Below are 21,830 nucleotides of genomic sequence, written 5' to 3' on the forward strand. Positions count from 1 at the left end.
ACCGACTGAGCCACCCAGGCACCCCTAATAGCTATTTAACAGAATCTTGTCTGTGTCACCTAGAAGTCTGAAAAAGAAGAGTGGAAACACATTAGCCAAGTAGGCTGTATGTTCAGAAACCCATGGAATTTGCATTTCAAAATGTAACTATTATCTCCGAACCTGCTAATTTTGAGTCTTAGGCAACTTCCATTACTTCTAAGTAACCCACACAGGGGAGAAGGAGGTAGATCTCTGGCTTTATCTGCCCCCCCCCCCCATCACAACTCCAGCACTAGGGTCCCAATGCCATCTCTCAGCATTGGGCTTCTTTTAGATTTGAGTACTTATTATGTCCTAAGAACTTTAGACACTCTATTTGGGAAATTCACTTATATTATCTCGTGTTACCTTCATTCAGAATCAAGCAGGTGAGGTACTGTTATTATCCCCCATTCTACGGATACAGAAATGAAGTTCATAGAGTATAAATAAACTACAGTAGGTGGTGCACACGTGAGCAGCTGTTCAAGCTCAGATTCGAGGTCATATCTCTCCAACTTTAAAGATTGTGCTCAATAAACTCAAGAGGTACCCTCAAAGTGCTTATAGTCTCCCTGGGAGGTGCCCAGGCAGCAAACCTGAATTCGAATCCCAGATCATACTCACTTGCTGTGTGACCTGAGCAAGTTATTTCACTTCTCTGAATTAGCCATTTTCTCATCTGAAAAAATAGAGGTAATAATAGCACATCCCTCATAGTATTGCTAAGTATTGCTAAGAGGATTAAATCAGATTACTCATATAAACAGTGTTTTGCGCTTAATATGTGTTATGATCTATCTTCAATAATGAGAATGCAGGAAATATTATAAGTGTTGTGCTAATGGCATCTCACCCAAACTGGGTAAGGAGAGTCCCGTATCAAGACGAGTGCCCCGTTGGCCATATACCTCTGCTGGCTCCCTGGGCCAGCAGGGGATCATGGGAAGGAAGGTTAACACAGCTTGGTCAGCATTTCTATGGGCAAATATGGCCATCCACTTAGCTCTGAACTCAAGCTGCCTTTCCAAGTTGCCCTTGTCTGGGCTTTTCAGCAAATGGATCAAGTAGGGTACTAACGTGGTAGAAGTCAAGGGACTGTGTGCTTCCCTCTGGGTCTGGGACTCAGTGACTGAGGGCCCAGAGCACCCTGATTTACAGGCCTAGTCTTTCTAGCAAAGGAAAGATGCTTTTCAGAATCTAATTACTAAGCCGAGGATTAACCGTAGAACTGAGTACCACAAGGGGTTAGGGATCCCATGCTTTCTGTCTTCTTCACGTGGAAGTCAATTTTTATGTCGCATGCTCTAAAGCAACCTGGACGCAACAGTCTTTAGAAGAATAACTTGTCTTCCGTGTCCTGTCCAAAGTCAACAGAAACAGTGAGGTCGTTAAAAACTGAAGGAACTTCGTCACTGAGAATAGCTTGTGAATTTTCGTGCTGAAGTTCTTTCTAAATTCAGTCTATCATCCCCAAATGAAATTCTCATCAACAATTCATCAGTGAAAAGCTCATGAAGACCAACAAGTCCTTCCTGTGAAGAGTTTTAAGTACAAGTAGGAGTTTTATGTATAAACTTTTCAAAGCTTTAGGGGTTGAAGTAAAAGTAAACAGCTTTACAAGACATGCGTAAGATAGCAAGAGAGGCTCATGTGAAAAGCTGTATCTGCCAGCTCCATAGCTCCTCATGTGGTAATAGTGGCACCTTCGTCACTACACCCATATCATTTACCGTGACATGAGTCCCTAACACAAGTCTGTTGGCCACAAGTCAGTTGCCCAGTGCCATGTTCCGTTTTTGCCTTTTCCTCTATGCCTCTCCCCCCTCCCTGTGCCCACTGCCACTAGAGTGCCTCAGAGAAGGTTCCCCACCATACAGTCAGAAGGGGTGTCGTCTTGGGATGCTCCTAAAGCTCCAGCCTTGAATGGCCAAAAGGGTGCTAGTTCCTTTCAGAGATGGTGAGAATGTTCTCCTCCCCAGCTTTCATTTTCCACCAGGATCTCAAATCAGCTTGTTTGGGGTCTAGTCTGCCCAAATCTATTATTCCCACTTAGTGGCCCTCATCTCTGGTCTCCTGCCCTTAGTAGACTTCTTAATTCAGTCCAGCAGGCCAGACAGGGAGCTGTTTTCCCTCATTTACTCCTTTTTCCCAGCCTCCCCCAACCACTAATTCTTTTCTCCATACTGTTCTAAGAATAAAAAAAGCCCTTTGCTTATCAATGACTGGAAATAGAAAACAGAGGGGGAGAGAGAGGAAGAGGGAACGAGACAGAGAGAGAGAGAGAGAGTACGTGTGTGGGTGTATGCGCCTACCCACTCAGTATTCTCACTGGGCTTTCATAAGCTCAAATGAGTCACAGGGCATTATCAGGGAACATTTCATGGGTGAGGAAGATCTTGTTTGCCTTAGAAAATGAGAAGCATCGGATATGTGCGCAGGTGGAAAGGACAAAGAAAGGGTACTCACGGCCCAAGGACCGCTGAAGTGTATGTGAGTGGGGCCCGCTGAGTGGAGCAGTGGAAACAGTTAGCGCTGGGCAGGAGTCGCGGGAGAGGGAAGCCATGAAATGTAAGGGTGGACATCTGGGGCCAAGCTGAGTTGTGGGAAAACAAGCAGATGACAGTAGATTTGCTACGGTCAACACAGAGCGAGCTCTGGGAGGTATCGGAGCAGGGATTGTGGCAGGATGTATTTATGACTTTCAAGGGAGCTCCGTGCGCAAAGTGGGCTGAATGAGGGCAGAGTGTACGAGTGTGTGTAGTCATAGTGGAAAGAGCCCGACGAAGACAGGCGTTGGGAAGGCACACGTGCCTGGAGGTAGACAAGTCAGACAGGAGGAGCGACAGATGTTCTGGAGGAGATCAGGGATCTCTCCTCCTGTGATGTTGCCACTTGACTGGAGTTTCCACTGATTGTGAGCTACTTTCCAAAATGAGTTCGGACAGGTTTTGTGCCCTTTACTACACCTACACTTTGTCCTGTAAGTCTGCATTCTCATTTCCTTAAGAAGTCTCTCCACGCTCTGCCACCAGAACCCCCAACTTGTCTTATCTGTTTTCTGTTGCAATCTTTGCTTCGAACCTTGGTTTTGACACCTTGCGTGGCCCCCTTGGACTTGAAACCCTGCTTTCTCTTGCTTCCTGGCCCACCATCTTTGGGGCTAATGATGAGAGGGATCTTTCATGCTTCCCCAGAGCATCACTATCCCCAGTCCTGCCTCCTAGGCCTCCTTCCTTCAATTTCTTCTCCCCTAAACTAGAAGATGGGAGATGAGAATTTCTGTAATTGGAAACTCCCAAGATTTGTGCATGACGGAGCATAAAGCCGCTCTCCACAGTAGAAGACAATACCCTGTGGTACGATTAACACGATTCCTTGAACGTAGTCTCTTTTTCTAGCAGAACTGGTGAGTGTTCTCCACCTTTGTCACCAAAAGCACATTTATGGGTCCTAGGTGGTGGTAACGTCATCTCTGCTCCTAGTCTAGAACCCTAGGAATTTCAGGGACTCATGCTGAACTATCTGGAAGATTACAGTGTCAACCTTTCAACTTAGAACCGTAACACTGTGGGCCTGGATGACAACTGAAAACTGGTGTGGGATACAAAGGCAGGTCTGATCCCTAACTGACATGGAGAATGGATATAATAACCATAAGACAGTGGTTCCAGGCAGCACAGCTTTTCTCTGAGCCCGACACAAGGGCACTAGGTGGAAAACGAGCAAGGATCCCAGCGTATTTTAGGTCTGAATCAAGGAACACCCACTTGTTTGGGGGACGGGAGCCTTTCAATATTGTGTAGGTAGGTAGCTCAGCTTTGAAACTTCCATCTCTGGCCGTATCTACACCATCCAAAGCCTTCTGGTGCAGAAGCAGACTTCCTGGAGTGTGTTCCAGTAATTCTTCCCTGATCCCAGCAGGAAACAGCCACAGAAGAGCCTTTTTCTTTGAAATGTGGCTGCCCTGCTGGGGTTGAGAATGGCCCCAGGAGAAACAGCGACTTCAGTGACTTTAGCTGGTGGAGCAGCCTATAATTTGACAGGTGTAGGGAGGGCTTACGTAAAGGTGGCCTATTGGGGCTGCCGTAACAAAACACCACACATTGGGTGGCTAAAGCAACAGCAATTTGTTTTTTCACAGTTCTGGAGGCTGGAAGTTCAAGATCAGGGTGCTGGCGGGTTCTGAGGGCTCTCTCCTTAGCTTGCAGAGGGCTTGCTGCCTCTCCACATGGGGGACTCTGGGCGTCCAACAATTCTATTCCAAAGACACCAGTCAGACTGGATTGAGCCCATCCTAAACGTCTTATTTTAACGGAATCAGGCCCATTTAGAGGCCCTTGCTCCAAATACAGTCTGGTTCTGAGGTATTGGAGTTAGGGCTCCAACATGTGAATTTAAGGGAATGATTGACCCCATAACAAGTAGTTTGAGAGAATCTTTACTTGAACACCAGTAATCATGAGACCTAACATTTATTGGGGGTCACTATATGCCAGATACTGTTCTCTTTTTTTAAATGTGTATTTATTTTTTGAGAGACAGAGACAGAGTGTGAGCAGGGGAGGGACAGAGAGAGGGAGACACAGAATCCGAAGCAGGCTCCAGGCTCCCAGCTGTCAGCCCAGAGCCCGACGAGGGGCTCGAACTCATGAACTGTGAGATCATGACCTGAGCCGAAGTCACTTAACCAACTGAGCCTCCCAGGCACCCTGCCAGAAGCTGTTCTAGATATTTGTCACATATTATTCCATCTCCTCTTCCTAATTATAGATTGTGTAATTGTAGATTATACAGATTGTAAATTAATCCTGCCCTCTAGATTGTGCCCTTCTTTTCTGCAAAGCGGTCCCCTTACTTTGGTGTGATTATGCGATACAGTGATTTTCACACCCCGGTCCATGATGTGATGTGAGTTGGAATAGTGGGAGAATCTTATGGTGGTGCTTTGGCTGGTAGGCGATCTCTGCAAAGTGCAAGGCTTTCTTTCGCAATTCAGGCATCCACAGGCCAGACTTCCTCCGGGCGATGGGACGGTATGAGCGGGAAGACTGAGGGTCTTGCAGAGGGCCTCTCCTCCACTGCCCCCATCCACAGAGCTGAAATTCTGCCCTCGTTCCTGGGCAAACTGAATCATCAGATTAAGACAGGAAGCTATCCTCTCTAGGAGTCAGGCAAGAAAGCATGACAGAGCGCTGTCCCCAAGAGGCAGGCAGCCTCCCAGTTGAATCATGGATGTGTGTAAGATGCACCAGCACACCCTGGGGAACCCCTGCGGAAACTGCTGGTTGTTTCTTACAAGCTAGACACCTGTATGTACCAAGATTTTTCTCACTTAACCCACCTATCGGCTCTGAAAAAGCTATTCTTATTCCTGTTTACAGATAAGGAAACTGAAATTAGATGCAGCCACAGCCCCGGGCCCCACCCTTCCCCTGTGTGACCTTGGGCTGGATAGTTAACCTCTCTGGGTGGGTCTCACTGGCCTCACCTATAAAGTAAATGCTCACTTTCATATCCCCCTCCAGCCTGACAGCTCCACACAGCTGGTCAGAGGCCTCTCTGCTTATGGCTGACAGAGCTCGGCATTCAAGTGCCACTGGAACGTTGCACGTGCACGCTGTGTGACCACCCCTCTTGGCCTCTGGCTCCCCGCCCTCCTTTCTGCAGACACAACAGTGGAAGTGCTCCTATGGTTCCTCCTTCCCCACTCCACTGCCCAAACTCCCTCCTCACCCGGGATAACCTTCAGAGAACCCGTGGAGTTTGCGTAGGAATAAACAGCCCCCCAGAGTGTGAGTCAATCAGCGACCTGGGCAACCGCCTGGGGCAGCCCTGGGCCACCCTGCCAGCTCAGAGGGAGAGGAGGTGAAGAGTAACCCTGGATGAACTGACACTGGGCTTTCGGTCTCCTTCTCTGACCCTCCAGGAGGCTCTGTCGGTGGTGAGCGACGACCAGTCCCTCTTCGACTCTGCCTACGGAGCGGCGGCCCATCTCCCCAAGGCCGACATGACCGCCTCAGGGAGTCCTGACTATGGCCAGCCCCACAAAATCAACCCCCTCCCGCCGCAGCAGGAATGGATTAATCAGCCGGTGAGGGTCAATGTCAAGCGGGAGTATGACCACATGAATGGATCCAGGTAAGCCCACCAGGCCTGTGCAGCTCCAGGGGTAGGTGCGGCCAGCTGCCAGGTGAGGGGCTGGTGGAGGCTTGAGGCACGCTTGCTCCCCAGGTGTCTGAGTCAAGCGGATCTGACCGAAGTGGCTGCTGGTGCTGGGCCAGGGAGCCTGAGTCAGTCCCTAGAAAGCTGAGACAAGAGAAGGCTATAAAACTGAGGGCTGGGAGTAGAGTAGGGCCAGGAAGCCCTACTGGCTTCTAAACCCACCTGGCTCTCTAAGTCTTAGTACCGCCCTCAACAGCCAGGTCAGAGTCAGACTCACGGCCCTCTGCCGATACTTGTGGAACACCTATTGTGTGTCAGGCCCAGGTAGAGCCCCTCTTGGGGAAGCCCTTGTGAGAACCTACCCTCCCTGACCTGTTGAAGAAACTTGACCCCTCTGGGTGGGTCTTACTAGAGCAAAGGTGACCAAACCATCCTTATGGGAAAAGTCCAGAAGTGACAACAGAGGTGAGCCCATCTATGGTCTCACTGAGCAAGGGAGGAAACATCACACTTGGAAAGTATAGTTGAACCTGGTGGTGCCCAGGGCAGTAAGACTGTTCTTGTGGAAATGCAGGGAAGAGAGCCCAAGGAGAGAAGAATCAGAGGGTCAAGGAAGGGCATGCCGGGAGGACAGGTAGCCCAGACTTCATTCCCACCTCTGCCCTTGGACAAGCTATCTAGCTGTCTGATCACCAGCTGCCTCCTTCCTAGAACAGGACTAGAGGATCTGCTTCTTCATAGGCTTGTCCCGATGGTTAAGTCTGATGCTGTGGAGGAAGGACCCAAGACAGTGCTTGGGACTCAGAAAGTGCTCCACAGTGATAGCGATCCTCATGAGCAAAAAAGAGAGAAAATATTAGTCTCATTCATGAACTATCGGGCAAGTCAATGGGCCTATAGCACAAGGGGATAAATATGAAAATTAATGAAGGGCCCTGAATGGCAGGCTAAGAAAATATGGAATTTATTCTGTATGCAGACACTGACTTTAAGCGTAGACTTGACATTCGACGTCTTCAGAGCGTCATTTACAGCACTGAGGGTCTTTGTATACAGCGGTGGGGAAGGGAGCCTCAGAAAGATAAGAAGGTAGTGAAATATCTCAGGTAAGAGATTACCAAGTTCTGAATTTGAGCGACTTTAATAATTAGGGAAATAAAAAGAAGTACATGCATGAAGGACATGCCAAAGGGATAATTAGCAGGGTTCAGATGGACAAACATTGAAGTCTCTGGGGGTTGGAGGGTATATGAGAGGAAAGAACAAAAAATGACTGGAGCTTGGATGATTTTAGGAAGGATGGTGATGTTATCCAGGGGACATAGGAAAGGAAATGCTTTGAGAAGAGATGTCAGTGTTCCCTCTGAGATTCCTGGGAGCAATCAGTAGAACATCCAGCTAAAAAATGTCTACTAGGCCTTGGAAACTAAAGCTCAGATAATATTTGGGGGCTGGAATGTAGGTTTGGGCATCATCTCTAGAGAGTTTTCGCTAGAAGCGGATGAGGTCGGTAAGGAAACAAGTCCACAGAAGGAGAGAGAAGGGGGCGAGTGTGCAGCTGGGGGGGAGACCTCCCCCAGACAATCCCTGGTCTCCGACTCGCCTGTGGGAACCCCCAGCCCTTCCACATTCCAATCCCAGTAACCAGAACCAGTCACCGGAATCACAGCCGCCTTCCCAGAGTCTAGCCTTCTAGGAAGGCCCGGAGGTTCTGAGCCAGGAGCCCCTCACATGAGCATCTCTCCACACAGATAATAAGGATAGTGAGCCCCTCATAGTGGAAGGAGGGTATCGTTTGTTAAATATTTTTCCATATTATCTTATGGTTTGCTTCCCACCATGATCCCGTGAGGTAGATGTCGCCATTACATTTTGACATTTGAAGGCAAATTGGGCTTTGGGGGCGGGGAGTGGTAGACGCCTTGTCTGAGGACTTAGAGGAGGCAAATCTGGCACCAGAGCTGGGCTTTTCTGATTCGTGGCCTGTGGGCCACCTCTCTGCTCCCTCCCTCCCTGTACATTGTGCCTTTGGGCTCCTGGTCCAATTTCTGCCGGCACTCAGCCTGGCAGCAAGGAAGGCGATTCAGCAATACCTCCCAAACTGGCCCAACCACAGGACCTTCCTGATGCTTATTGAAAATCCAGATTCCACCCTTGGAGAGTCTTTGGTCTGTTGTAGCCTGAATCCCAACCACTGCTCACCTCTGTTGCTCCGCCCCAACCCAGACAGGCAGCACCTGTCCTTCTAGGCTGCCTCAGTTGCCCCCTGTTGTCTTCCCTTCTGCTTGCTTTCCTAAAGTCTGTCCTTCAGACTCACCCTTTCAGAATATTTATTTTTTTTAATGTTTATTCATTTTTGAGAGAGAGAGAAGAGGGGGAGACAGAGGATCTGAAGCAGGCTCTCTGCCGTCGAACCCACGAACATGAGATCATGACCTGGGCAGATGTCGGTCACTTAACCAACTGAGCCATCCAGACACCCCATCCTTTCAGAATACTTAACTCTCTTGCTCAAAATCCTTTACTGCCTTGTGACAAAACCCAAAGTCTTCTACCTGGCCCCCATTTCTATGAAACTCATTTTCTCCTTCCTGTCTCCCTCCTTCCTTCCGCACCAGCCACACAAGACTCTGGACCCCAAGCACTCTCCTGCCCCAGAGTCTCATGCCTGTATTCCTTCTTTCTGGAGCATTCCTACTCCATCAAGTCATAGGACTCTCTCTCCCACTTGTTTCAGGTCTCTGTGCCTGAATGTCACCTTTCAGCAGACCTCCCTCACCGCCTGCTCTAAGACAGCACCCGTCACTCTTTGCCTTGCTTTGATTCTTCTTAGCTCTTCCTGGCTCGTATCACGTCCCTCACTAAAATGCAGGCAGGGCCTCGTTTTGTTTACTGAGCAATGCCTATCACCTGATCCGTGCTCCAGAAAGAGCTGTTAAATGAATGAGTGAGTGAATGCGTGGCTGACGAGACTCAATGGTGAAGATACTTCTTCAAAGCCATGTGGGTCATGGTGTACAAGCCAGGACAGAAACCAAGGTCTGCCCACTTTGCCTCGGCTAGAGCCTGCATCTGTGCTCAGGGGGAGGCCACACTGTCGAGCTGACCTCTCACTCCCCCGCAGGGCACTCCGACCTATTAAACTGGGGCAAGGAAATCGAGTTTCAGGACCCGCTTGCCAGCCATCCCTGGCTGCAGTCACACCAGAAGCCAGCTGGAGGAGAGCTGTGTGAACACCTCTAAAGAACAGACGTGGTATTTACGTGGCTCTGGTCGCACAAAGCAGCCCCTGCTTTTGATTTGCCCGTCCTGACCCCGACCGTCCGCAGGTGATAGAGTAGGTTCAGAAAGATGGATGGAGTCTCACTCACCCTGGGGGAACAAAGAAGATACCGTGGGCTCTCGGAGCCACGCAGGCTAGGGACAGCCATTGCCAGCACCTCGTAAATATTCTCCAGGAGCCCACATGTAAGCTGGCCTGGTGGGCAGCAGGGAGCAGGGGTTTTCAGAAAAACGTCTTTGCTGAGGATAGATTCTACTATTTGATCATGCAAAGAAGAAATGACACGATGAGATAGATGCCAGGCGATTTAAATCTCTCATCCTCAACCCTGTGTGTTGACCCCATTTGGGGTCTCTTGGCTCATGGACCAGATTTGTGGCGTCCAAGGCAGTAGCCACTAGCCGCATGCTGCTTCTGAGCCCTTGAAGTGTGGCTAATCCAAAACTGACATGTGCTCTAGATCTAAAATGCACACCAGACTTCACAGACTTAGTGGGGGGCGGGGGCAGATAAAGTAAAATAGCTCATTAATTATTTTTTATACTGATGATGTTGAAATGATAATCTTTTGGTTGTAGTGAGTTCATATACTAATATATTTTCACATATTTTTAAGTTCATTTCACCTGGTTTTTTTTATTTTAAAAATGCGACTACTGGAAAATGGAAAATTATGTATGTGGCTCACACTCTACTTCAACTGGACAGCGCTGAGCTAGAATGCTTTGGACCATCCCACGATTCCCTCCATAGTCTCTGATAACTTGGGTCTTCCAAGTCACTTCGTGCTTATTGGAATACCCACAGGTATTTGTGTCTCTGGAGGAGGTGTTCTCTGTGCCTAAAGCTACGATGCCCTTCTTGCTTTTCATCCCAGCATTAAGTCATTTGGTTCGGAATCAAGTGGAGAGATTGAGGTCTGGGTTGCTCAGACAAAGCCTAGTTTGCCCGTGTTGTGGGAGGTTGGCTCTCTTTCTCCACATCTTCCTGTTGTGGCTGAATCTGCTAGAGTGAGTTGTTCTTGAAACAGCATGGCCCATATAGGTTCTGGGTAGGCTTCAGCAACTTGACCCCAAGCTGTGGTCTGCAAATAACTGTCAGCCGCATCCTGCTTCACCCAGAGGGATTGGGGAAAACAGCCCGTGAAGGAGAGAATAGTATTTTATGGAGGAGAAATGCAAGGACCTGCTTGGCTCATGTGCCTGGAACACAGACTCTGAGTCGGTGTTAGTCTACCCTGACATCCCCTATGGGACTGGCCAGCAGGATCTGGACGCTGTTAGGAGACACGTACAGACTTCGCATTCCACCTACAGGAAGATCGGCCTCACACTCCCTGTAACTTCTGCCTCTGTGACTGCAAAACACCTTCCTAAGGTGCTTCCTTAAGTTCTGAACCCTGTAGCATGGAGCATGTCACACATAACCTGGGTGGGAAGCTGTCCTCGGGGTTCCGGAGAAGCTGTGAGCACCTATCCTGTATGGAGATGAAACTAGCTATGGGGTTAGGGTGATGGCTATGTTATGGATGATTTTTTTTTTCTCTTCTTGAAGTTTGCTTTTAACCCACTGCGTATGTCTTTTTAAAAACCAGTCAGAGGCACACGCCTGTGCGCGGATCCTACAGAAATCCTAAAGACAACGCAGATTTGCTTAATTGTTGCACAGCATTAACATCACATGGGAGACACACATGATAGGTCCTAACGCAACTGTGTGGTTTGGGTGGCCTTTGAGGCTTCGCAGGAACTGTGTGAATACGGAGGATCCACGGACAGCCAGCCTGGGCCACAGACGTGTGGATCCACGGGGTGCACTCTGAGTTGCTCTGGGTTGAATGGGAAGGTAGAGAAGATGTCTGTGTTTTGTTTTGTTTTGCTGTATATCGATATATTTTTTAAAATTATTTATTTATTTTAAGAAGTTTGAATCCAAGTGAGTTAACATCCGGTGTAATAATGGTTTCAGGAAAAGCATTTAGTGATTCCTCACTCACATATAACACCCAGTGCTCATCCCAACAAGTGTCCTTCTCAATGCCCCTCGCCCTTTCAGTCCTTCCTGTCACCCAACACCCTTCCAGCAACCCTCAGTTTGTTCCGTGTTTTTAAGAGCCTCTTATGGGGGCGCCTGGGTGGCGCAGTCGGTTAAGCGTCCGACTTCAGCCAGGTCACGATCTCACAGTCCGTGAGTTCGAGCCCCGCGTCAGGCTCCGGGCTGTGGCCCGGAGCCTGGAGCCTGTTTCCGATTCTGTGTCTCCCTCTCTCTCTGCCCCTCCCCCGTTCATGCTCTGTCTCTCTCTGTCCCAAAAATAAATAAATGTTGAAAAAAAAAATTAAAAAAAAAAAATAAAAAAATAAGAGCCTCTTATGGTTTGTCTCCCTTTCTGTTTTTATATTATTTTTGCTTCCCTTCCCATATGTTCATCTGTTTTGTATCTTAAATTCCACATATGAGTAAAGCCATGTGATATTTGTCTTTCTCTGACTGACTTATTTCACTTAGCATGATACACTCTAGCTCCATCCACGTTGTTGCAAATGGCAAGATTTCATTCTTTTTGATCGCCGAGTAATATTCCGCTGTAGATATAGATAGATAGATAGATAGATAGATAGATAGATAGATACCACATCTTCTTTGTCCATTTATCAGTGTATGGACATTTGGGCTCTTTCCACACTTTGGCTATTGTCGATAGTGCTGCTATAAACATGGGGGTGCATGTGCCCCTTTGAAATAGCGCACCTGTATCCCTTGGATAAATAGCTAGCAGTGCAGTTGTTGGGTCGTAGGGTAGCTCTATTTTCAATTTTTTGAGGAACCTCCATGCAGTTTCCAGAGTGGTTGCACCAGCTTGCATTCCCACCAGCAGTGCCAGAGAGTTCCTCGTTCTCCGCATCCTCACCAGCATCTGTTGGTGCCTGAGTTGTTCATTTTAGCCACTCTGACAGGTGTGAGGTAGTATCTCGTTGTGGTTTTGATTTGTGTTTCCCTGATGATGGGTGATGTGGAGCATCTTTTCATGTGTCTGTTAGCCACGTGGATGTCTTCTTTGGAAAGTTGTCTATTCATGTCTTTTGCCCATTTCTTCACTGGATTGTTTGTTTTTTGGGTGTTGAGTTTGATAAGTTGTTTACAGATTTTGGATACTAACCCTTTATCCGTTATGTCACTTGCAAACATAGAAGACATCTGCCATAGTCTAAAGGGGTCGTCTTCAGGAGAAGTCTCTGAAATCTTCTTTTACCCAAACACCCAAGATTTCTCACCTTGTTTTAAATTGCTTAACACCTGCAAGGCACTTTGGGAAACCGCTGGCGGTATTTTTAAAGCAGTGTTCACTGAACCCACAAAAATAGAACGGGAAGAGTCAAGAGCTTATGTCCCAAGGGGAAAAGAGAGAACAAGGCTGCAAGGTCCATGTCACCTTTGCTGCGGCCTCCCCTGCCATGGCTTTCTGCCATCCTGAGAGGGAGATGCTCTGAGTTACGCTCTTTGAGCCAGCACCTCCTCCTGCTCTGTAGTGGCCACCCCAGGCCCCCTCGTCACCTGTCCTAGTGCTATCAGCTGCCTGCGGGCCCCAACCTCACGTCAGCTGTAAGTGCAGGTCTCAATACAAATTAGCAGCCGTGCAGGCAAGCTGAGTGGCCAAATCTCTTCCCCTCCATCCGTGCGCCCCTCCCCCTCCCTCTTGTTTTCACCGGGCCTCTTCACAGGCGCCAGCTGCATCACCGAGAGCAGCCTGTAGGCTGGGCTTCGCCAGTACCCACCCTTGGCAGTAGCTGTCAAGCCCGATGGCCGCATATAAGGCGTGTGCTGTCTGGTGGAGACTCAGCGCCCAAGAGCTTGAGAATGGAGGGCAGCGTGGCAGGCCGGAGGTTAAAGGCATGGCTCTCCTTCCTTTTCCCCCTGGGCGCTCGGAGGAGGGCCGGCCTGGTCAAGTGTAGTGGTCCAGGGTGATGCCAAGCTTCTCTGAGGGCCCCCCTAGCGGAGGGGTCTGGGACTGAGGACAGGGCCTCATTCCAGAGGAGAAGCACCCACGAGTGGGCGGCCAGACAGCTTGCCTTATATTGCCAGGGAGTAGGTGCATCCAGAGGGGCGGGGATGGGGGGAAGGAGCGAGGAGGAAGCAGAACTAGAACTTACGTGGAGGTTCCATCTACCGTTCGGCCCCCAGTGGTCACCCTGGCAAGAGAACCCCGGTCCTGGCTGTGCTTCTGATGTCTTCTTCTGGGAGCTGGCCGATCCTGTGACCTGGGCACCCACCTTCCCGGCAGGTGCTCATCTTAGGGCTCATGGCTCCTCTTTTCACCAGGTGCCTTTTACCAAATGTTTCCTCTTTTCGCATTTATTTTTCTCTATTCCTGGCGCCAAGGCCTGGCCCTGCCATCGGTGGCTATGGCATAAAGGGTTGCTCCGCTTTGGCAATTTCTGTGGCTCTGACTTTTCACCCCTGCATGGCAAGAGGTCGGTTTTTAGCTCAGAAATCACCAGCGGCCCAGCTGACAGGGGAAATCAGTTTTTGAATCTTGTCTCCCTGATATTGCCGATGGGGGGCACGGCCTACGGAAGAGCACCCACTCTTCCGTCATGCCCGCCCCCAGTTGGGTGTTGCTCTCCTCCCCGAAAGTTCTCTCACCCCTGCCCACGGCCCTTGCACTCAAGCATCCGGCAGAGGAAGCGCGTGCTCTGGCCACCCCACCCTCTGCCACGGGGTTCCCAGCCAATGAAAACGTCGCTCCCTTGGTTGAAGGCCAACTTAATCCTGCAAACTCCCACTGCACTTGGGTTGTTTCACACTGGACAAGTATGTTGGGAAAGGCCGCCAGGCCGCGGCGGCGTGCGTGTGCATGTGTTTTGGGGATGCGCACATGTCTGTGTGTGTGTGCACGCGTGTACTCGTGGGCGCGTGTGTGTGAGTGCGCGCACGCGCCTTCTTGCGGTTAGCCGTGAGGAGGGTGGGGGACCCGGCGAGCTTGGCCAGAGCTCCGCTCAGACACAGGACCAGGGTCTTTCTGGGACTGCTTCCGGACGGGCCAAGTCCTTCAACAGCAGAAGCCAAAGGGCCAAACTGGTGAAAAGCCCTGATGTGCTACTGCCTCTCCGCAGACTGCCATGGGGACATTAAACCTTCAACAATCTGGGGCTCTGACGGCTGGTTCTTGGTTCTCTGCCTGGAAAAACAGTAGGCGAATAGTAAAACCTTAAATTCTAACATGTGTAAGTTATACATCTTATTTTCATTTTCAGCCCATGTTCCCCTCTGTAAGACATCAGGAAAAAATTACCGTCTGACTTCTAATATCTCAGTGGAGCATTTATCTCCCAGCTATGATAAGTGATCTTCAATATTTTTTTCCTTTCAGATTAAGAGACAAATTCATTTAATTGTCTTTTATTGGATGTGCTCTGGCCCCCCTGCCCTGCCTGGGCCCCCAGCCCCCACCCCTGCCCCCTCCCTTCCCCCCACCCCCCAACCCTGGGCCGTTACTCCCTTCCTCTGTGTCAGGGACTGCTCTCCCGGCCTCTGGAGGTGCCGCCACCGGCCGCGGGATGGGCGAGGCCCTATCTGGCACGACCTGGCTCCTTCAGTCCTCATGATGGTTGGTCCCTGCCCAAAGCAGAGTGAGGAGGGCAGCGGCCAGGCCCCTGGGAAGCCTGGAGTCGTTCTGCGGCCCAAGGTTGGGCAGCTGTAATCTGAACCTTATCTGAACTCCTTGGTCTGAAGGCCTGGTTTGGAGCTCTTGAGAGAACTGGCTGTCTCCCAGGTCCGATGCTTCCTGCGCTGTGCAACCACGGCTGCAGCCTCTCCAGGGCCTTCCAGTTGTCTCCTTTGGTCCTGCTGCTGCCGGAGGGGCTGAAGGGAAGCTAGGGCAGGGCAGGACCGCACTTCCCCCAGGCACGCTGGGAGGGGCCGCGATGCTGGGCTGGCGGGGTATGTGGAGCGTTCTGCTGGCCCGCTCCCGGGCACGGGTGGCCACAAGTGGAGTGTCGGCTTAGATCTCCAGACGGCTGCTCATTGCTGAGCTGGCGCCAGGGAACAGGCTCCCTGCACCCATGTTGCAACACACCAGGTGCTAACTGGGCTCCGTACATCCAGACGGAGTTGGATGACTTTTGCCTTTTGCACTTCCTTCTGGTTCTTCCGTGAGCGTGGCATCCAGGGCTGCAAAAGGCCACAAAGGCCACAGCCTTTCTATCAGGTTAAAGTTCTTGGATTCTATTCCTTCTTCATGAAGCAACCAGCCGTGTGTGTCTGTGTGTTAAAGTAAGCTCTGTGGAGTGCCTGCATGGCTTAGTCGGTTAAGCAACCAACTCTTTCAGCCTAGGTCATGATTTCATGGTTAATGGGATCAAGCCCCATGTCGGGCTCTGTGCTGACAGCACAGAGCCTACTTGGGATTCTCTCTTTCCTTCTCTCTCTGCCCCCCCCCACCCCGACTTGTGCTCTCTCTCTCTCTCTCTGTCTCTGTCTCTCAAAATAAATAAATTCATTTGAAAAAATAGGGGTGCTTGAGTGGCTCAGTTGGTTGAGCATCCAACTCTTGATTTTGGCTCAGGTCATGATCCCAGGGTCAGGGGATCAAGCCCCACGTCAGGCTCTGTTCCTGACAGAATGAAGCCTGCTTGGGATTCTCTCTCTCCCTCTCCCTATGCCCCTCCCTTCCTCGCACACTTTCTCTCTCTGAAAATAAATAAGCATTAAAAAAATGAAAAAATAAAGTAAGCTCTATGCCCAACGTGGGGTTCAGACTCAGGACCCAGAGATCAAGAGTCACATGCTCTACCAACTGAGCCAGCCAGGCACGCCCGTATGGGTGTTTTGATGGGAGAGCTTAACACCGAAGACCTGAGTCCTGCTCAGGTCACACTAGCTGTGTGACCCTGGGCCAGTCACCTCACCTCTCAGTTTCCTTAACCATAAAGAGGAGATATGAACCGTTGGATGGGTATTGGGAAGTTAAAATAAGACCGGGTACAAGAAATGCATCAAAATCATATATGTGCAGTAGAAATACTTCACTCAGCAAACATTGATCACTCGTCTCCTATAGAAGGCACTACGTAAGACGTTGAGGTTTAAAGGAGGAAGTCCTGTCAATCTCTCAGGAAACTCCCAATCCAGCGGGGGAAGAGGACCCGCTAAGCTAACAATCACCCAGCGTGACCAGAGCTAGAACCATGGCAGAAACAGAGTGCCGGGGTGGGGGTGGGAGGCGGAGGCCTACCTGGGGGCCAAGGCCAGGGCAAGTGCTGTTGGAGCACAGGTTGCCTGGCAACAAGGCTAAAAATGTCAGCTGCCGTCAGATTGGGAGGGCTGTGATGCGGTCCTGAGAAGTCCAGACTCTAGTCTGAGGCCAGTAGGGAGCTGCCAAAAGTTTTTAAGTGCCGTAATTATAGGATTGGGCTGGGATTTGAAAACCCTGGTGGCGGCGTGGAGGATAGAAATAAGGCAGCAGCAGCGTTGCACCAAGTGGGGCTGGGAAATGGCGCCATGATTGTCTGCCCACGCTGTGCTGATGGCAGCCGGAGTGATGACTTCCTCTGGGCTTTGTGTCCTCTCGCCTCAGGGAGTCTCCAGTGGACTGCAGTGTTAGCAAATGCAGCAAGCTAGTTGGTGGAAGCGAGTCCAACGCCATGAACTACAACAGCTACATGGACGAGAAGAACGGCCCCCCTCCTCCCAACATGACCACCAACGAGAGGAGGGTCATCGTCCCCGCAGGTACTTTGGGAACCAGGCTGCCGGCTGGCATCCGTGCCCTCACTTTCCTGGGCTAGTAGTTGGAGGGCGGGCTTGTCCCGGTTGGGCATCTGAACCTTTACCTGATACCCTATTCGCTATGGAAGTGCTGACTTAGGAGGGCTACCTTCCTCACCTTCCTTCCCACTGTCCTTCAAGATAGTGTCCCAAGTGTCACCAGCACCCTGAAGGGCAGGTGCCGGGAGCCCACCCTCAAACAGGTCACGTCATAGACTCGACCTCAGGACACGGTACCACAGGATGAGGACTGCCAAGAGGGCAGAGGCAAGGCCGTCTGAAACCAGAAGGAGTCCCAGGAACTCCTGGACAGGCCCGCCCTTGCCTTTAAGGAGAAGAGTGGCCGCAGAGGTCTGTCATGTCCATCAGGCAGTACTTCCTGGCATCTGCAAGCTTCCACCTTTCCAAAATTACAGCCAGCTCTCTTCGTTTCAAAATAGAAATAACTATATTTAACAAATGGAGCGCCTTAACGTGTGCAGCAAGTTATGTCATTATGTAAAAATAGCCTATTTTTCCTAGGTATTGGTGCTGTTTGGTTACAGAAAATAAAATCATTGTTCAAGCCTTCCGTCCATTGGCCGGATGCTCTGCCTCAGCTAGACCAGCTAGCTCAGCAGCCTGGTCAGAAAGGGGGTTTGAAAACTGCAGCGGGTAGAGTCGGTGCCAGGTAGAAGGAGCAAGAACGTCCAAATCTTAAGCAGAGTGAATTACAGGGCAGGGATTAAAACTAATCTTACCAAAATAACATGACCAAAAAGGCACAACCCCTTCCATTCGCAAAAGTATAAGTGCCGTGGTGTCTGAGGGCAAAGGATTAGACATCTCTTTGAGGTAGTGCAAAGGAATTTGCTTGTTGGCCTAGAAGGCATGGTTTTGTAATGAGCCTCTCCTTCCTACGCCCTTTTGTATTTATTTTCCATGGGAAGCCGTGTCTCACCATCTCGTAGGACTATGGCCGCATAGCATCCCTGCGCGCCAGGCCAAACTCAAGGTGGCAGAGGGTGGGAGGTGTGGGACCCAGGGAGGCAGGAGGAGCTGGGAAAATAGGAATTTTTCTGTGCCCTGCAGGACCTGAAAACTATTCATAAAGGATTTTTTTGAGTTTCCCTTTTCCACAAGCACGCGGCTTCACACAGGAGGAGGGAGAGTAGTTCCTATTTTCTGAGCACTTTCCAGATGCCGGGCGCATTTAACTGCTTTCTCTACTTACACTACTTTTATCATTTAACGTTTGATCCCCTCCCTCTCTCCCTCCCTCAGACACCAGGAATGTTTAGCTCAGGTGCATTTGTAAGGTCCAAGAAAACCGTGTTCCTCCCTTCTCATCAAAGGAAGCAGACAATGAAGGAACGATAATGCAGACAGGGTGGGGACCTCGCTGCTCTCCCCTAAGCAAAGCCAAGCTTCTCCGGGCCTTTGCACATCTGGCATCAGACTGCCCTGTTTTGCCAAACAGTGGCCAGCATGGGAAGGCACTCTTGGGCACTGAAGAGTCAGGGCATCAGAGATTGTCTCTGAACCAAATATGGATGCCATCTCATTTTCGTCGTCACTTCTGGGAGGAGAGAGGGGGCAAACAGACAGGCTGCTTGGTTGACCCTTTCACTCTGAGTTGGTGTTGAAATACTTCCAAAAGGAATATCAAAATGTCAGCCTTCAGTGGACCAAGGTAATAATAATGATAGCAGTAATGGTGAAAATAGCGTGAATTCTTATCAAAGGGTTTTCAAAGCCTTTCTTGCAATGAATTCGCTGGCTATGGATTTACTTCATTATTTTCCCTCTGGTGAGATCTTTCAACATTATCATCAGACATTCTGGCTTCCTCCAGGCCAGCCGCCTGGACATGAGGGAAAGTTTCATTTGGGGGAAAGTTTCATTTGGGCAAGTCCACAAATCAAGGCAATAAAACATTTGTGAAACAACTGATTGAATTTATGGTGGAGATTTTGAGACAAGTATAAACGAGGGCTCTGGTTAATCACCAGTTTCAGGTTCAGATGGGAAGAAACTAGGACTAAATCATCCAGGAAATACATTTGGAAGAGTTTAGCGTGATCCAGAGTGGAAGCTTTAGAAGTCATTGTGCTGTAAAGGGAGAGAAATAATATTGTGATAGAGCCCAAAGCAAGAGAGGAAATATTAAAATAAATTAAATACATGGTGTAAAATCGAATTTGAGGCCTCGAACACTAAAAGTGAGGAGTCAGGATGAAGCAGAGGAGAGCAGATGAAATAAAAATGCTGCGTAATCCATTGCCCACCTGTGCCGTTTTCCTTTAGAATTCCTAAATGGTACAAAATATTTCCATTTCCCAGTGGCCCATGCCTAGTTGTTTCTGGAGAGTAAAAGAGGTCAACAAACCAAGAAATTGTTGAGAGAGAGAGAGAGAGAGAGAGAGAGAGAGAGAGGGAGGGAGAGAGATGCATATAGACTTGTACAATGAAGCGTTAGGAGGAGCTCTGTTATTTGGCAGAACAGCTCACAGGTGGGAAGGCAAGAGGAGGGGCTTTGGGTCAGGGGGACCCACCCCCTCCACCAAGTGAAGTCCTGGGAAGGCTCAAGGTTGAGTTGGGGCCTTAACCTTTCCAAACTCCTCTTGCAATCTGTAAAACGAAGACAAAAGCCATTTTGCTGGATTTTCCAGATGCGTGAGCCACGGGCCGTGTGAGGCAGCTGGCACACGGTAGGCCCCCCAGATCCAGGCCAGTTACCGGGTACTGGTTGTTGGGCGGCAGTCTGTGACCTGAACTCCAAAGTCTCTTCTCTCCTCTTTTGCCATCTCTTGTACCTCCAGCGCCAGGACAGCAACCACTCCCGCCCGTGGGCCGAGGCTGGGCCCTTCGCAGAGCAGACTCAGCCCCCGCCACCTAGATACTCACATGTAAAAACCAAGGAGAAAGGGAGAACCCACGGCAAACAAGGGTGATCAGCAGAAGCTCTGAGTAAAAGTGCTGGGGAATTCGTGTTCGGTGAGAGGGAGGCCACAGAACTTCGCTCCCTTCCCCACGGCCACTCCTAATCCTCCAAACCTGGTTCCCATATTTGCCCAGAACCTTCACAGACTCTGAATGAGAGGGTGAAGGGCTGAGAAGGTGCACAGATATCCTTTCCTGGGAAATATGCTAAGGAAGCAGGCCCGGTAGAAGCTGGGGGCTGACTGCTTGCCTACAAGGCCAAGCCTCCTCCCCTCGTCCAGGCAGCCTTCCGTATTTCTCCAAGTTCACACTATTCCCCTCTAGCCATGATTCCTTCAACTACCACCATGAAATTTGTTGCTTAATTATGTGGTTTCCCGCCTAAATGTTTCACATGGGCAGATATCTCATGTGGCCAAGAGCCATGCAGTTTTCTTCTGTGATGGGCATTTTTTTCTGATGGGCATATTTAAGGTGTCTATTGGATTTGCTGATAATCGGTTACCAAGGAAAGAGACGGCTTCCAGTCTGTGATAAGATACAAGCGCTCTACCTGCTGTGGAATTTGCTGGAACTCATCGCCAGCCCTCAAAGCATACCCACACCCATCATCCACACACCTAGCCAGAAAGGAGCTGTGAGGCCCCTGGGTGGAGAGGACCTCCATCATCACATTATTTTTGTTCACTCAAAGGCTGAAGGGCTGAAAGGTTTTCTCTCTCCAGTGCGTTTCCCTCATCTCTGGGGACTTAAATATCGTAAAAAAACGTTTGGGGGATGATCTGGTAGAAATTTCAACCCAGCTGTCTCCACAAGGAGAAAACCCAGGTTGGATTTATGCTAAAGGCTCACAGCGCTGGGTTTTCCAACTGTACAGATGGAATTGCAGTAAAAGTGTACACATATGTGTTCCCTTCTGTAGCCATCGGAGAGATCGGTGTTCTTCCCGTGCAATCGTTAATGTTCTTAAGATACAGATGGTTTCCCTTTCCAGAGGACTTTGGTCCCTGGGTCCGTGGAACTGTGTTTACTTTCATTTGGATGCCACCATTTCTCCAGCAAAGGTTTTAATGGCCCTCCAAATACTTTAAAGGGAATGTTCTGTCACGATGCCTAGGGAGACATCTAAGAACCTCCCCGGAGTGCTAAGTGGTCCAGGCAGTGCCAGATGTGGAGGAGCCAGATGGGAGTTCTAGAAGGACCATCTGGGAGGGAACCCACTTTCCCACTGAGGGAGAGAGTGGGGGGAGGGAGAAGGGGGGAACGGGGGAAGGAGGAGGACAAGGAGAAGGAGGGATGGGGAGAGAGAGGGTATATGCAGCCTTCATGAAGGCAGGGGAGTCCTGGCCGGCCCTGCCCTTGCTAATGAGCCCTCTCCTCTGCAGACCCCACGCTGTGGACTCAGGAGCACGTGCGGCAGTGGCTGGAGTGGGCGATAAAGGAGTATGGCTTGATGGAGATCGACACATCCTTTTTCCAGAACATGGATGGCAAGGAACTGTGTAAAATGAACAAGGAGGACTTCCTCCGAGCCACCTCCCTCTACAACACGGAAGTGCTGTTGTCACACCTCAGTTACCTCAGGGAAAGTAAGTGTCCTGTCTGTTTCTGGGCAGCGGAGCCCCTCGGAGGGTGTGGCCGAGTCCCCAGGGCTGGGAGAAGACTCTGAACGGCC

At 50.0% G+C, this 21,830-nt stretch overlaps 1 protein-coding gene across 1 annotated transcript in view; it reads left to right on the forward strand.

Annotated features, from left to right (window-relative positions):
- The window catches only part of FLI1 (Fli-1 proto-oncogene, ETS transcription factor), a 120,670-nt gene that overhangs the window by 59,005 nt on the left and 39,835 nt on the right, over positions 1-21,830 (forward strand). Inside the window, exons 2-4 of the mRNA XM_030330782.1 lie at positions 5,951-6,162; positions 17,043-17,197; positions 21,541-21,744. Coding sequence (XP_030186642.1) covers positions 5,951-6,162; positions 17,043-17,197; positions 21,541-21,744 — 571 coding nt within the window. The remainder of the gene's footprint in view (positions 1-5,950; positions 6,163-17,042; positions 17,198-21,540; positions 21,745-21,830) is intronic.

Source organism: Lynx canadensis, chromosome D1, assembly GCF_007474595.2.
Source record: "Lynx canadensis isolate LIC74 chromosome D1, mLynCan4.pri.v2, whole genome shotgun sequence".
NCBI lineage: Eukaryota > Metazoa > Chordata > Mammalia > Carnivora > Felidae > Lynx > Lynx canadensis.